This window comes from Hyaloscypha bicolor (assembly GCF_002865645.1).
Source record: "Hyaloscypha bicolor E unplaced genomic scaffold K444scaffold_182, whole genome shotgun sequence".
Taxonomy (NCBI): Eukaryota; Fungi; Ascomycota; class Leotiomycetes; order Helotiales; family Hyaloscyphaceae; genus Hyaloscypha; species Hyaloscypha bicolor.
In genome coordinates this window covers 3,007,463-3,020,714 of record NW_020194684.1, presented here as the reverse complement: position 1 = coordinate 3,020,714, position 13,252 = coordinate 3,007,463, and the positions used below count along the sequence as shown (strand labels likewise).

The 13,252-nt window shown below is 51.9% G+C and overlaps 6 protein-coding genes across 6 annotated transcripts; all 6 read right to left on the bottom strand.

Annotated features, from left to right (window-relative positions):
• Positions 1-1,007: 1,007 nt before the first annotated feature.
• Positions 1,008-3,320, bottom strand: K444DRAFT_669264 (uncharacterized protein). Its single transcript, XM_024887502.1, has 4 exons — positions 3,299-3,320; positions 2,931-3,054; positions 2,221-2,877; positions 1,008-2,170 (listed from the first exon to the last, which is right to left on the bottom strand). The coding sequence occupies exons 2-4, from the start codon at positions 2,939-2,941 to the stop codon at positions 1,219-1,221; spliced, it is 1,620 nt and encodes a 539-aa protein (XP_024728372.1). The 5' UTR covers positions 2,942-3,054; positions 3,299-3,320; the 3' UTR covers positions 1,008-1,218.
• On the bottom strand, positions 3,063-4,468 carry K444DRAFT_620574 (ribosomal protein S5). The gene is made up of 3 exons (XM_024881737.1): positions 4,131-4,468; positions 3,801-4,058; positions 3,063-3,751 (listed from the first exon to the last, which is right to left on the bottom strand). Exons 1-3 carry the CDS (start codon positions 4,419-4,421, stop codon positions 3,494-3,496), a joined length of 807 nt encoding a protein of 268 aa, XP_024728371.1. The 5' UTR covers positions 4,422-4,468; the 3' UTR covers positions 3,063-3,493.
• Positions 4,469-5,263: 795 nt separating this feature from the next.
• On the bottom strand, positions 5,264-7,023 carry K444DRAFT_544021 (uncharacterized protein; the record flags this gene model as incomplete). Its single annotated transcript, XM_024876017.1, has 2 exons — positions 5,264-6,794; positions 6,878-7,023. The coding sequence occupies 2 exons, from the start codon at positions 7,021-7,023 to the stop codon at positions 5,264-5,266; spliced, it is 1,677 nt and encodes a 558-aa protein (XP_024728370.1).
• An 894-nt stretch (positions 7,024-7,917) lies between these two features.
• On the bottom strand, positions 7,918-8,669 carry K444DRAFT_669262 (uncharacterized protein; the record flags this gene model as incomplete). The annotated part of the gene is made up of 1 exon (XM_024887501.1): positions 7,918-8,669. Exon 1 carries the CDS (start codon positions 8,527-8,529, stop codon positions 7,918-7,920), a length of 612 nt encoding a protein of 203 aa, XP_024728369.1. The 5' UTR covers positions 8,530-8,669.
• A 1,748-nt stretch (positions 8,670-10,417) lies between these two features.
• Positions 10,418-11,734, bottom strand: K444DRAFT_232928 (uncharacterized protein). The gene has a single exon (XM_024871240.1). The coding sequence runs from the start codon at positions 11,521-11,523 to the stop codon at positions 10,741-10,743; it is 783 nt and encodes a 260-aa protein (XP_024728368.1). The 5' UTR covers positions 11,524-11,734; the 3' UTR covers positions 10,418-10,740.
• A 380-nt stretch (positions 11,735-12,114) lies between these two features.
• K444DRAFT_707851 (uncharacterized protein) lies at positions 12,115-13,036 on the bottom strand (the record flags this gene model as incomplete). The annotated part of the gene is made up of 2 exons (XM_024888170.1): positions 12,115-12,188; positions 12,241-13,036. The coding sequence occupies 2 exons, from the start codon at positions 13,034-13,036 to the stop codon at positions 12,115-12,117; spliced, it is 870 nt and encodes a 289-aa protein (XP_024728367.1).
• Between the last annotated feature and the right edge of the window lie 216 nt (positions 13,037-13,252).

Here is a 13,252-nt window from a genome sequence, read left to right as displayed (position 1 = left end):
TCCGTGAGATTAGAAGTATTCGAGTCTTAATATTACAACATGGCTGTAGTAGATATAAAACAGAAGAAGACAGACACACTCCGCCAAAGCCAACGTCTTGAATATGGAAAAGGAGGCGTGGAATTCCCGCTGAACTCAACTAAACTAGGCCAAAGAGCCAGAGAGTAGAGGGAAGGCCAAGCCGCACAGATTCCCACAGCACACTCGTGCCATTCTCTCTTTATCCTTTCTCCTCGCCCCCTTGCCACCGCGCCAAAATGTACTGTACAATTTAGGATTCAAATTAAGAAAGAGAATCAACGAAGTTGCCTTCGTGTTAGAGCAGCGCCTAGATAAAGAGGGATCTGTCATTGAGCAAACTTTAGTCGAGATGTAGTACCCGAGGAAATGGGATTCAGCAAGAGACGGGCAACCTTCTGCCCACCCTCCGGACTACATTTCGCACCAAATATACTGTCAGCAGTACACTTGCTGTTAATCTACGCCTCGGACCCGCTATTTGAGAAGTTGTGTACTCTGCGGTACTGGGGCATTCGCGAGGGTGCAATCTCTTTGGTACTGAAGGTAGGTTTGGTTTTGGTGAGACTCATGTTATCGGAATCCGCGCCTTGGGAATGGCAATCTTCGCCAGTCCTACGCGCCTTCCTAAGTGGGCTCTTTCCCGATATCTGGGAAGTAGATCTCACTGTGTACACCCAGAAGAAAAGCCTCGGAGCTCATAAGTTCAACCTCGAGGGATCTCACCAGGAGTCATCTGTCGCTGGTACTTTGCCTTTACCCTACCCTCAGCATCCCATCATGTGTAGTTCCATTTCGATTATACCCCTTGACAAAGATCCCAAGACGTAAGCTTGAGGAGTCTCTTAAATACCCATCACCCATACCAGATCACGCAATATACTTTGCAGATAAATGGTGGAAGTGTGAGGAACAACTTTGCCCTTCCTAGTCAGGCAAACTTCACATCTCTCGTCTTAAATATCTCATCACTGCTGAGCTAGTAGGTACTTCAAAGCCACTCGCAAACAGTAACCATTCATAAATAACTGTATTTATCATCTGTCTGTCAGTCAATGACTACAAATCCCCACCCTATCTCCACCAAAAACCTGAGCATTGCCCTTTCTAACATATAAATAAACCGTTGTAATACTTTGCGTCACAAATTTGACGTATTGATCATACTCTTTGATATCCTTCTTACACGCTTCTCATCTCCTAAATTCTTCTCCGTCCCCTCGCAATGCCCAGAGCCGGAGGTAACGGAGGTAGCTGACTAGCAGGAGCCATCAACACTGGTGAGTTCGTTGTTGCACCGCTCATAAGCTGGTTGAACACATTTTCTGCCGCATTGGATGCGTGTTTCGGAATGTTGTTCGGTATATTGCCTTGAGCTGCGGTGGTGGTTGGAAGGAGGTTTGGATTCGCAGTGGGGAGAGCAATTGCAGCTATATTTCCGAGACCAGCAGTAGTAGGCTGAGCATTGCCTAGGAGGGGCGAGGAAACTGCTTTTGCTGTACTGAAAACACGTCCCGCGAGATCATTGATGCTGGCCGCGGCTGCGGCATTAGCAGCCATAGGCATGTTAATGATGGTGATATCGATAGTATTAGTAGTGGTGCGAAGCCCGTTCAGACATTCATTAGCCATCATGACGATGGAACCATCAATGCAGGTAACTGTCCCTGTAGTCATAGATACCATGGAGCCAAGAGACATAAGAGTCGGCGGATTCGTGGTGATGCTTCCCATATTCGAAAACGTTGAAGATGGTGGAGGAGTAGCAAGAAGCGTTGCAACGGTATTCATCAATCCATTCCCGGCAGGCGTAGGGCTGGGAATGCAGAAATAACCATCCTTGCAGTTGGCACACGCCCAGCCGAAGCCACAGATGCAGTTCTGTGCAGGCGTTGGATGAGGAGGACAGAACCAGCCGTCGGGACATTCTGCGCATGAGTACCCAGCATTCGGGCATGGGTGAGTTGAAGTTGGAGAGATCCCCTGGTCCGAAGCTGATCCGGAGGCGTTGAGAGAGTGGGAAGAGGTTGCGTTCAACTTATAGGGACAGTCCTCCTGGCGTTTTGCTAGTGCCCCATTTGCACATGCGATCAAACTTCGATGTGGTGGAACCGTGGCAGTAGGGTCTGGAAGGTAAACAAGAGGAGGACAGCTGATGCGAAAATGTCAGTGAATGGTACACTAGTCTTTTTGATGCCATACCTGGATTTTTCTGTATATGTGATGGTGGTATTTGCTACAAAGCTGTAGAATGTTGCCGTCTCAGCATAATGCGTGCTATGCCAGGTTTCAGTGACCGTGCAAATTTCGGTGATTGTAGTTGGACAAGGCGGTGTCGTTGGAGACTGCGTGAGCTCTGCCATAGCTGGCGCAATTGCTGGAGAAGGACACGGAGAAGCAAAAATCGTTGTGTTGGGCGGAAATGTCGGAAGAGAACCGTTGGAGGGCATCAAGTTGCCCGAGGAGAATGCCGCCCCGTTCATTGAAGAGTTGGAGTTGGCAACAGGAAGGACCCCAATATTGGATGGGGCTGTTGCTGCAGCCAGGATGCTTCCGACGATGCTGGTCGCGTCCCCAAAGATTTGTCCTACAATACTTGTAGCCTGCTGTATTTGGCCGTTTACCTCTCGCAGAAGACTTGACTGGCTTGCGGTTCCATCGCCCAAAACCGAAGCACTGGCTGGGAGCGGAGTAGCCTGCAGCTCAGCGGCTCCTGCTGATGCAGCATTCGCAACCTCGCTGCCTCCGCCAAGTATTGCTGAAGCAACGGCCGCAATATCTCCGATCAGACTATTCTCCACGTCTTGAGATACGTCCTTGAATCCTTTGATCTCTGGCCGGGTTGGGGCGTGGACAGGCCTATTCATCTTGTTAGCTTGAGCTTTCCCATCCTCCTCATCAATTTAACTCACTCCCATGGCATATTCAGGGTGACTGTTGGTGAACCATCTCTTCTCTCCAGCTTGTCAACGTCTCTTCGGACGAGAACAGCCTTGAACCCCTCTCCAATCGAGACAATGGCAAAGACTGAAAGTACTATTAGACTGAGGATGGCAATTAAACGGCCACTAAGACGACGTGGGAAAGGCATGATGCGTCCAAAACGGGTTTGGAGGCAATGAAGGCAAGGGAAGGTCTGGGACTGGATGGAAATTGCCGGGGATTCCAAAAGGAGGCAAAATGGAGGATGATGAGAGAAATCGGAAACACTTGTCAAAATAAAGACGTTACGCTCAGGTGGCTCCTTCCAACTCTGGGAGAGGCCAATCTTACCTGCAGTTGGGGAATGGCCAAAACCTCGCTAGCCCCCGGCTCTTTCCAAATTCAGTTCACATCAATCCATCACATTTGAGAACCTCAATGGTCGGAAGGCTGCAATTCATCAGACGTAGCTACTGAACCCAGCTTGTCTCCATGCTAAACACCATTGTGCAAATAAAACAACCTGACGCAAGTCCGATCCAGATCCCACCATCTAGTATCGCTTGCCAGCTCGGAGAACATCACCAAACTCCTCTAAAGGACTCCGGATAAGCTTGGTCTCCTTCCACAGGTTGGGGGTCAAGTAACCGTATGTGTTGCCGACAGCGACGAAGGTGGCCTTGAGGGTGTTCTCAAGGGTCTTAGTGGAACCGGAAGAGGATGTGTAGATGTCATCGACACCGGCAAGTTGGAGAAGACGCTTGACGGCGGGTGATGCGACGAGACCGGTACCACGGGGAGCGGGAATGAGCTGGGACTGTCAGTTTTCACCTCAACTTTCGAGCTCGGGGTTTACTTACACGAACAGAGACGGAACCGCACTTGCCGGACTCCTTCGTTGGCAGAGAGTGAGGAAGACCCAAGTTTGTACCCCAGTAACCTCTTCGGATCGGCAGAACGCTCAACTTGGCGATGATGATAGCGGCACGGATGGCAGTTGCGACTTCCTTCGATGTCTTGATACCAAGACCAACGTGTCCCTCAGAATCACCAATAACAACGATGGCCTTGAATCGAGTACGTTGACCGGCACGAGTTTGCTTTTGGACGGGCTTGATCTGTAATTGATAGAATTGTCAGCCGCCTGGTCTCGAATTCTGCGTCTGCCTCCACGACTGGGATTTTCATACCTTCATAACCTCATCCTTCAACTTGGGCAGGAAGAAGTCGACGATCTGGTACTCCTTGATGGGCAGAGAGTGCAGGTAGATCTCCTCCATCGACTTGATCTTTCCATCCTTGACAAGGCGGCCAAGTTTGGTAACTGGCTGCCACTCCTTCTCCTCGTTCTTGTTCGCACCGCGACGAGGTCCACGTCTTCCACGTCCACGGCCTCGATCACCACGGTCTCCTCCACGGTCGCCTCGCGAGCCAAATCCACCTCCACGAGCAGCAGCTCCGCCTCTGGGTGCGTCAGCCATGGTGATTCGAATTGAGCGGGTGTGAGGGTGTCAGTTCGGAGAGCGTTGGGCGGTTGGCTATGGAAGTTCGAAATTCAATGTCGCAAAAATGAAGAATTTCGGCCATTGTGTGCGGGACTCTAACCGAGTGGCCCGAAGCCTGATTCGGGTTAGCGTTGAGTTCTCTTATCTCAGGCATGAAAACTTTGGAGGGGCAATCACGTGTCAACCCCGCTTCGAAAAGTCACGCATTTTCTGGACTGAACTTTCACATGCATCTTCTTAACGCTTTGAAGTTAGAGCTGAGGAAGTATATTCTCAAAGTACGAAATCGTTTATCTGAATATCCATCAGATATTCGCATATTTTTACAACCCCCGACGCCAGTGCTCCGTGTCTCACGCCTCCTCTCCCAGCGGCCGCGACCGTGTACCTTGTAGACCCCAAGGCGGAACAAGAACCCCCTCCCAATCCGGGTATATTCCAAATCAATCCGTCCCGAACCCATCAATCAATCAACCAACTCCAGGTGGCTGCCTTGTCTGTGTTCCGTTTCCCATCTCGTCGGTAGAACAATGTAAAATGGTGATAGCTCTTGCATGAATCAACCCTGGTAGAGGGCGAAAATTGCATCGGAATCCACTGTATTACATTATTCGCACCTTGGACAACAACTATGAGAAACGTGCTCTGATGCATCACTCTTCATGTCTTTGTTCCTTTCGCGAGAGAATCCACGCACGAACGAGTCGGCATCATGCCCCTTGTCTCAAGGTTGTGTTGTGCTGTACCAATTCGCCATGCCCTTGCTCCATGTTTCCCCATTTCCTAAAAACTCCGTCGCTCCTATGATTGCGTGCCCTTTACCAAGAAAATGTCGTTTCCCTAAATGTGTGCTCTCCGTTGTCGTTCGTCGTGGCTGATGTCAACTGCACCGCCAGCCAGTGTTCTTCCGAGCTGAGATGCATGTAGCTGATCCAGTACCGCTTTGCTTCTGGTATTGGTTCCGAGTCTTCCTGTACGCCGTCTCCTTCGATACTTGATAGCCAAGCGCAGAGACGTGCAACGGTAATGGTGTCGTAGCAGAGCCCTTCTCGGCGTGCCTTGGACCATAGAAGTGCAATTGCCTGCCTTCGTATCCGTCTGTCTCGGCATTTTGTTGCCGTGACCATCAATGGGAGAATGGTTCCCATGTCCAGAGTAAAGCGTGAGGAATTGCTTGGGTCTTCGGAGCTTTGAATGAGTTGATGCGCTTTTGTAACAATTTCAGAAAACAGTGCCGTGTACTCGTCATAGAGCATTTCTGTATGCTCGAGACTGGAGGCGAGGAGAACGGTGGCAACATTGAAATATATGCTGAGCATGTCCGACGAATCTGCCATGACTGCGCCGGAGCGTAATTCTTGTGCGAATATTCCCTGGAACGCTGAACGCCAGTTGTCTAGTTGCGTGGAGTAATGCTTGTGCTGGTGTAACCAAAATGGCATGGTGAGCCTTTCCGGATGTTGTATCGAATGAGCGACTGATTTTCGATAGAATTGCCCGATCCCTTGCATCAAGAAATCCCACGATTCTCTCGCTTCTTGGAGGCTGTCGAATGATTCGGGAACAACGACATCCTCCCAGTCAGATTCCGGCATCGGGAATGGTGGCGGAACGAAAAGACCCTGAACGTCAAGCCGGGCAAACATCCTTCCGAGATCATCGATCAATCCATCCTGGATTTCTGATAATGAATCCTGTGAAAGTCGCGAGCTTTGCCCTCGCCGCGCCGTTCTCCAGTCGGCCAGCAGTCTCGATCCACCACGAAGATGAGTCAATGCACCATCGTAACATCCTTGAAGGGCTTCAAAGGTCATGAACAATACACACGACGTGAGCGAGGTCCTCAGATGTCGCCGTCCGTCGGAAAGAATCCGTCTTAGTTCAGCGATGGCTCTACTGTACTGCCGTAAAGCATATCTGTGGTGTTCGTCTAAATGAGAGAGGTCAATCTGCGGGAATCCGGAGAGGGACAATCGGGTCGGAAAGGAGGTGACATCGAGTGATTTTGAGAGAGCTCCTAATGCTATCGTAGCATGTCTGATCGGGGCATCCGAATGGCATAGTTGGAGGACCTTCTCGGTCCAAAAGGAGGGGTCAAATGACCCGCAGATCTCCGCTGCAGTCTTGTCACAAAAGAGCTGGAAATAGCGACGTTCATCTTGAGTGCCTGGAATAGCGACAGAGGGAGCATATGACATGACAGACATCGGCCGAGGATGGATAGGCACTGGGGCGACATTCTTCGATGAATCGTCCAGCGCTTCAGGAGCGTACCCTCCGCATTCCCGACCGAGATTTTGACATCTTACACACCCCGGTTTTGTTTCGTCGCACTTAACACGCCGTTGTCTGTGCGGTGTTAGCAAACGTGATCATTAAAAAGTCTGGTGAAGGTCGCCGGCGCGTCCTTCGACGGCGTGAGGTTGGCTCACTTGCATGTCGAGCAACCGGTTTTGGACCGAGGCCCACTCTTCCGGAGCCCTTGACTTCTGGACGACTGTTCTGGCGAAGCCTGGTCTGGAGCTGCGAATTGGTTGAAGAACTTATAAACGTTTGGATATGGATGCCGCAGCGCCATCGTTCTTGTGGTTGAGCCAATATAGAATCGACATCAAGAGTTGTCGGGACCTGGGGAGGAAGGTTAAGGTGAGTTAGATTTTCTTCCGGACTCGCAGTGTTCAACCTCGTGGCATTTGCTCTGGGATTCGGGTGGGTCAAATGGCCTTTTGTAGCATATTATGGACGCCGCGCTCGCTCGTCAGTAGGATCGCTTTCCGTACGCCGCCGGAGAGCGTCGAATTCAGGTATTGCCCATGACGGTGGGAGTGTTCAACCTTGGAAGAGGAACGAACTGACTCTGCCACCATCGAGAATTGCGCTTCGATGCTTTATGGGTAAACTGGACGGTGTGGTTGAGCGCATGGGATCAATCTGGCTAAATGAGCGACCCCTGGCCACATGTGAGTCCAGTGGGGAGGGTTACCAGCAAACTGCTCCAAACATAGGCCATACATGATGCGACGCTTGTGGACCCTGCCTGCCAGGTTCGGGGGCGTGGATGGGATGTTCCCCTCACAGCGTGCTCCCAGGCCAGACAGAGCGGATCCAAAGCTGGATACGGAGCCGTACTGCGCCCCGGATAGTTATTGGGTCGTGGGCCAGAGTGAGGAGGGCGAAATGTATTGCAAGAGCAGGGGGGGGGGGGGGTTTCTCTCACGTGTTGGACGGTGAAGGGCGGGCGGCTTGGCAGCGAGCTGGTGCTGGTGCTGGTGCTGGGTTGGTGTGGAGCTGATGGTGGGAGAGCGAGGAGTGGGAGTGAGAGTGAGAGCGAGAGTGAGTGAGCATGAACGAAGGATACGATGTGAGTCGCCAGCCTCCTCAGCTGCTCCAAGCCTCGCCGCCCTTCGACCAGTCACAGGGGGGACCGCGTGAGCGCCGCCTCGCCCAGCCTCTGCCTGGAATGCAGCAGGTCCTAAGCGAGGGAAGTGGGGCATGCGATTGGCCGCAGGGTCGACGAACGCCCCTCCCTCTGCTTGCCTAGCGCACATCGCGCACCTTTGCTGCTGGCTGCTGCTGGCTGTTGCTGGCTGCTCCTTTTCCGGCGATCTGTACCGAAGTCCCGGAACTTCAAACAAAACCCGCCTCCCACTCGCTCGAAGGGTTTCGATGCCACTCGTGCCAGCGCCGAATCATGCGGCAACCGGAGTGGCTCGGCCGCTCGACCACACAGATCCAACGCCCAGTCCGCTGGATGTACAGTAGCGACAAAGCGCCCCCGTTGAGGAAGCCGAAGCCGTCTCTGGCACGCCTGGAGCGGCCTACGGGCGAACGGATGCCGCGTTGCGGTGAGTGCGGGCAGTGCAACAGTGATACATGCATCCTCCGTACTTCGAACCACAGGCCGTCCAAGATCTGGAATCCAAAGAATGCAAAACGCAAATGCAGTCGACAAAAACGGATGCATCTGCAGTCCCAGTAAGGTTGGCGGGGAAGGAAGCGTGCGAGTGGGCGCGCCGCACGCCCCAGTGTCCACACGAAGTGCCACCAGTGGGGGCGGAAGCACGTCGTGAAGATCACCAATCATTTTCGCTGGTTCCTGCGTATCTTGACATCGAATCTTGAAAGCCGCCGCCCCACGTCCAGCCTTACCCGAATGAAGGTTTCTCTATCGAGGCCATCTGCCCTCCAACATCCCTGGCCCACGTGCCAGCAATTCGGTCCCAGCGCCTGGTCCCTTTATCTTTCTCTCCATCACGTGGAGCTTAAGAGCCTTTTTTGTTTGTTCAAAAGTGCCTTCCCCAACAGACCGTCAGAAGGGGAGGTACCAGCTGCATCACGCACTGTTGGAAATGTTGGACGACAACAAAAGCTACGCAGCTGCTGTTTCAAGAGGTTGAAGAGGTTTGGAAGTCATCGTAGGATGGAATGCTGGACTCGGGAGATGACTGCTAGACAGGCTTCCCCACGTTGCTGAGCTTCTCGAAGTCTTGTTTCCCGATCTCACCAGATTTAGACGTACGACAACCCTTTTACCAATGCCCGTCCTGCTTGCCAACCTTACCAAAACCTGGAGTCGGCGAGCTGGGCCGCGGGCGACGCCCGTGCGCTTTCTATCATCCAAAATCTGCCTATCAATCAATGCGTTCTTCCCAATTCTGAAAATCGAACAATTTGTTGTTGCATAAGAGACGTTTCAGTGTTTCATGCCCCGCTCAGATCTTTGATGGCTTGGCATCTCAAACTGGACGCCAACCGGCCAAAACCCCTACCACATCCCCATCCAGACACGAATTTCCAAGTGTGGCAGTGTTCGAGAAGCATACGGCCTCATTTCATTCTGATATAGCGCAAGGGTTTCTGCAAGCAATGGTTCTTACCTGGTTTTCACCTGGCATGACCGCAATTTCTCTCTTCCAGTAGCCCGTTCCTGGCAAGAGGAAATAAGAGACAGGGATTGACATGCCTCTCCCTTGCTTGTCATCTCTCGCAACGCAAATCACTTAGCCTCCAAGAGCTCGATCAAACTCTGGGGAATGATCCGGGACCCACTTGCCACGAGGGGGATTAACGCATGTGGGCGGGCTGCGGAAAGTTTCAACCTCCCGAACCTCCTTGCCGAAGAATCTGAAACACTCCTCCAATAATGATGACGCGAATCTGTTGGTTTACGAGGTCCACGTCACTTGACTCCTCTTCGGCCCTTTCTACAAATGTGTGTCTGGGGCCGAGTAACTCCGGATATCTCACATCTCGGCTGTGCAACCTTTATGGCCCCACCAACCTTATATCAACATTGGTGAGGAGTTGACAGCTCGCCAAGACTGTAGCACACCTCTTCCAGCCAAACAATACGGTTCCTCGCGGCCGTTTCAATTTAATAGGATGCCTCGTAAAAGGCTGCAGGAACCAAGTTACACTAAGTCCGGCAGCGCGGATGTCAACGCGAGGCACACCCCCCCTTTCCATGACGACACCAGGAAGAATGTTACACCGTCCGGCAGAGCGGCCCTCAAACACGAGGCTATGCCCCCCCTTCCCAAAAACACGGCCCCACTAGGAACAAAGTTCTACCAGGCCGGGAGCTACAACACGAAACACTTGAACGAAGGCTATGTTCCCCTTTTCGCAACCCCGCAGGCTGAGTCATAAGATTGCCAGCCAAGATATCGCTCCGTCAGCGCCGCGCATGCGAGATGGCGCAACTTAACCAGCATTGGATACACAATGCGATTTTGACGACTGCCTGGCTCATATCCTTCACGTCAAGTCATCATAGCGGTTCATGCCATCGTATTCAAGAAGTTCATGCTACGTACTCTTCTAATCAGATCAAAGGCTCAGAAGTGTGAGGATAACAAGCTACAAAAGAAAAGTTTTCTGCACGGCCTCGTCGAGCGCTTCTCCGGTGATTCCGGGCCTCAATTACTAATTTCCCACTGTGCCTCTTACTCCAGTATCCAGAAATCTCCCCTTTCTTTCCAATAGCCTCACTGTGCCACCTCTTCAGTATCCAAACTTCCCCCACCCTCCTTCTCTCCAGTGACTTCACCCGTACCCTCTTCCCTCTCTCTTCCATCTATCACATCCTCTGCAGATTTCTCCTCCTTTTCTCCCTCACTTCCACATTGTATCCCTAACTCCGTATCCATTTTCTTGCACGCCTCGTCTTTCTTCTTCAGTCTATTCTTCCGAGACCGGTTCAAGAGATCGTAGCTCTGGCATTGCTCGGCCGAGAGTCCTCGGTGCTGGCACTCGATGCAAGGCGGGCCGCCGCGGCACCGCGTCCAGGTGCGCTTCAGCCGGGCACAGGGCGGACATTGGGGTTTGTTCTTGATTGAGCTCTCTTCGTGCGCGGTGGCTGTCCATACACGAGCGCTGGCTCGGAATGGTCGGTGAGGTTCGGGAGTTGGTGTTGGTTCTGTAGTGGTTGAAGGTTCCTCTGCAGCTGAGGGCTCTCCTGTGAAATCGTCAGTGATGAAAGTCCCAAGCGAGGTTGCACGGTACAATATCCCAAATCAGAGGCGGAAGTCTTCCACTTGGAACGAATGTTCCCTTTTGAGCGAGAACAGAAAAACATACCAGGTAAGATGGGTGAACTTTCTTCCTGCTCAACAACGACCATCGCCTCAGCATGAGAAAGAATGTCTTCCCTCCCAGCAGTCCTAACCGCCCTCCACCTTGACTCCTCCCCCAAATCACCCATAGCCTCCTCTCTTCTTTCTTCCACACTTGCATGCTCCACAGTCGTCTGTTCTTCCTCAACCCTCTGCACTTCGCTTGCCCTTGCTGTGTCATCGCTCCCTTTTCCGACCTCCAACTCACCATCTCCCTCCCCACCACAACTCTCCATATACTCAACAATCCAAGCCGTCCTCTCTCCCACCCCCATCTCATCCCAAGCCATCACGCTCTCAATAGGCTGCGTATCAACCCACTGCTCGTACGCGACTTGCTCTTTCGACAGTCCTTCTCGCAGCGCTACCTGGGCCAGGGCTTCGAGTTGCATTCGCGGGAAGTGGAGGCGTTTTGCTTCTTGTTCCGAAGTGGCGAGGGAGGCAAGGGAGGCCGTGCGCTTCATGCTGACTGGGTATGGCGTTGCCCGGTGTTGAGAGATGCGCTGCAGCGGGTGGGAGAGCAGAGTTGAGCTGCACTGGATCGGGGCGTGGGAGGAGACGGCGTTGAAATACACGCTGAGCCGTCAAAGATTCGTTGTATGGACGCCATTGTTAGAGTGGACGTCTCGTCTTCTTTTACGGATACGGAGACGTGCGGAAGTCAGGCTGCCCTTTACGGAGCGCTGGATGGGAGCGACGGCGTCTTGCCATACGGATGTAGAATCCTTTCTCTACTGCTTGCTGAAAGGGAAGCTCTTTGTTCTCTTTTGTCTTCAATCTTTATGCATGGAACCGCCTGGAGGTGGATGGAAAGAAAGAGCGGTACTCATTTCGATGTTCTTAGTTGATGTTGGACATTTACCTTTCAATATTCTTTTAGTCGATATTAATCTAAGTGTGGCACTTCGTGTCCGCCTCGAGACCAGTCACACTGTACATAATCACTAGCAGAGAAGGGAAACTTGAATGGCAAAGCATCTTTTATTCTCTGATCTCAGTATCCTACAAACAAACGGCTTCCCAATGTCCATCCAACCCCAGGACAATCCACCAGATCACAAAGCATATGGGGACTTGAATGACTTCTCTTCACCCTGCTTCGGTCCACCCAAGCTTGCATAGCGGTGCGCTATCCCGAAGTTAGTCTCTAGAATCCCATGAGTTGTTGCACATTTACTTACCAGTGTACGGACTCTGATATGTACCACTACCAGCTTTAGCAGATTTCTCAAGTTTCCTAGCAGCCTCCATTGTAATCTGCTTGAACTGGGAATTTGTCGGTTGGCTGCCTGGGAAGGTCGGTTGCTGAGGAGAGATCTGTTGCTGGGGGGAGATCGGTTGCTGGGAGAAGCTCTGCTGGGCTGGAGCGAACTGGTTGTAAGTCGGTTGCGGTTGCGGCTTTGGGACTAGGGTCTTCATCTCCTTCAGCTGCGGACCGATAACCATCTTGCCTGCATCAACTTTCTTAACCTTTGGCTTTTCCTTCTTAACACCCAAGGCGGAACCAACATGCTTTAGCTTCTCCAGAAATTCCTCGTCCGTCTTGGGAATATACCATCCAATGAATCTGCCATTATCGTCATAAAGCGGCAGCCTCTTTTTCTTCTTCATCTTCTTCTTCTTCTCCTTCTCAGGAACCAAGATTTCCTTGTACATGATCTTGTAGTCAGCCCAGGACAGCACCTCTGCAGACTCGTCCTCATTATCATCATTGCCATTATCCTCATAACGCAGGCCCTTCTTCTCCAAGTCAAAGTAGACCTCAGCCCATTGCGCACGCTCGAGGAACGTGAGTTCAGCCCATGGACGTTCAAGAATGTGGGTAATGAGCCATTTGCCATAGGCGGTTTCCTGTGGAGAGATATCAGGGAGGAGATCGAGGTAGCGTTGTTTAAGTTCGCCGTTCTCCCAGTCAACGGGTACAGTGTCTTTCTTGGTCTTGGCCTTCTCGCAGATCTTGCGCTTGATGAAAGGCATTTTGGCAATTCCTAGTTGGCAAGGATGGAGTCAGCATGCTTCTTTCAGTGCAGCTTGTTCCAGAGATCTTGGACATTGCTAGTAGAATGTCCAGGAGCTATTGGACATTGGACCACGTACCGCTCAAAGAGAAGCTCTTTGGTGCAAAGGTGTCGAATAGATGGAAAGATGATGTTGTAGAAGCCAAATAGAGGTTTATGAGTGCGTCGCGACCGC

Excerpts from the sequence above, each read along its gene's own strand:
- K444DRAFT_669264 (XM_024887502.1), bottom strand. Across the intron at positions 2,171-2,220 it reads ACATATACAGAAAAATCCAG|CTGTCCTCCTCTTGTTTACC; the intron begins GTATGGCATCAA and ends TTTTCGCATCAG.
- K444DRAFT_620574 (XM_024881737.1), bottom strand. The coding sequence starts at position 4,421 with ATGGCTGACGCACCCAGAGGCGGAGCTGCTGCTCGTGGAGGTGGATTT. Across the intron at positions 4,059-4,130 it reads TGAAGGATGAGGTTATGAAG|ATCAAGCCCGTCCAAAAGCA; the intron begins GTATGAAAATCC and ends TATCAATTACAG. Across the intron at positions 3,752-3,800 it reads GCGGTTCCGTCTCTGTTCGT|CTCATTCCCGCTCCCCGTGG; the intron begins GTAAGTAAACCC and ends TGACAGTCCCAG.
- K444DRAFT_232928 (XM_024871240.1), bottom strand. The coding sequence starts at position 11,523 with ATGAAGCGCACGGCCTCCCTTGCCTCCCTCGCCACTTCGGAACAAGAA.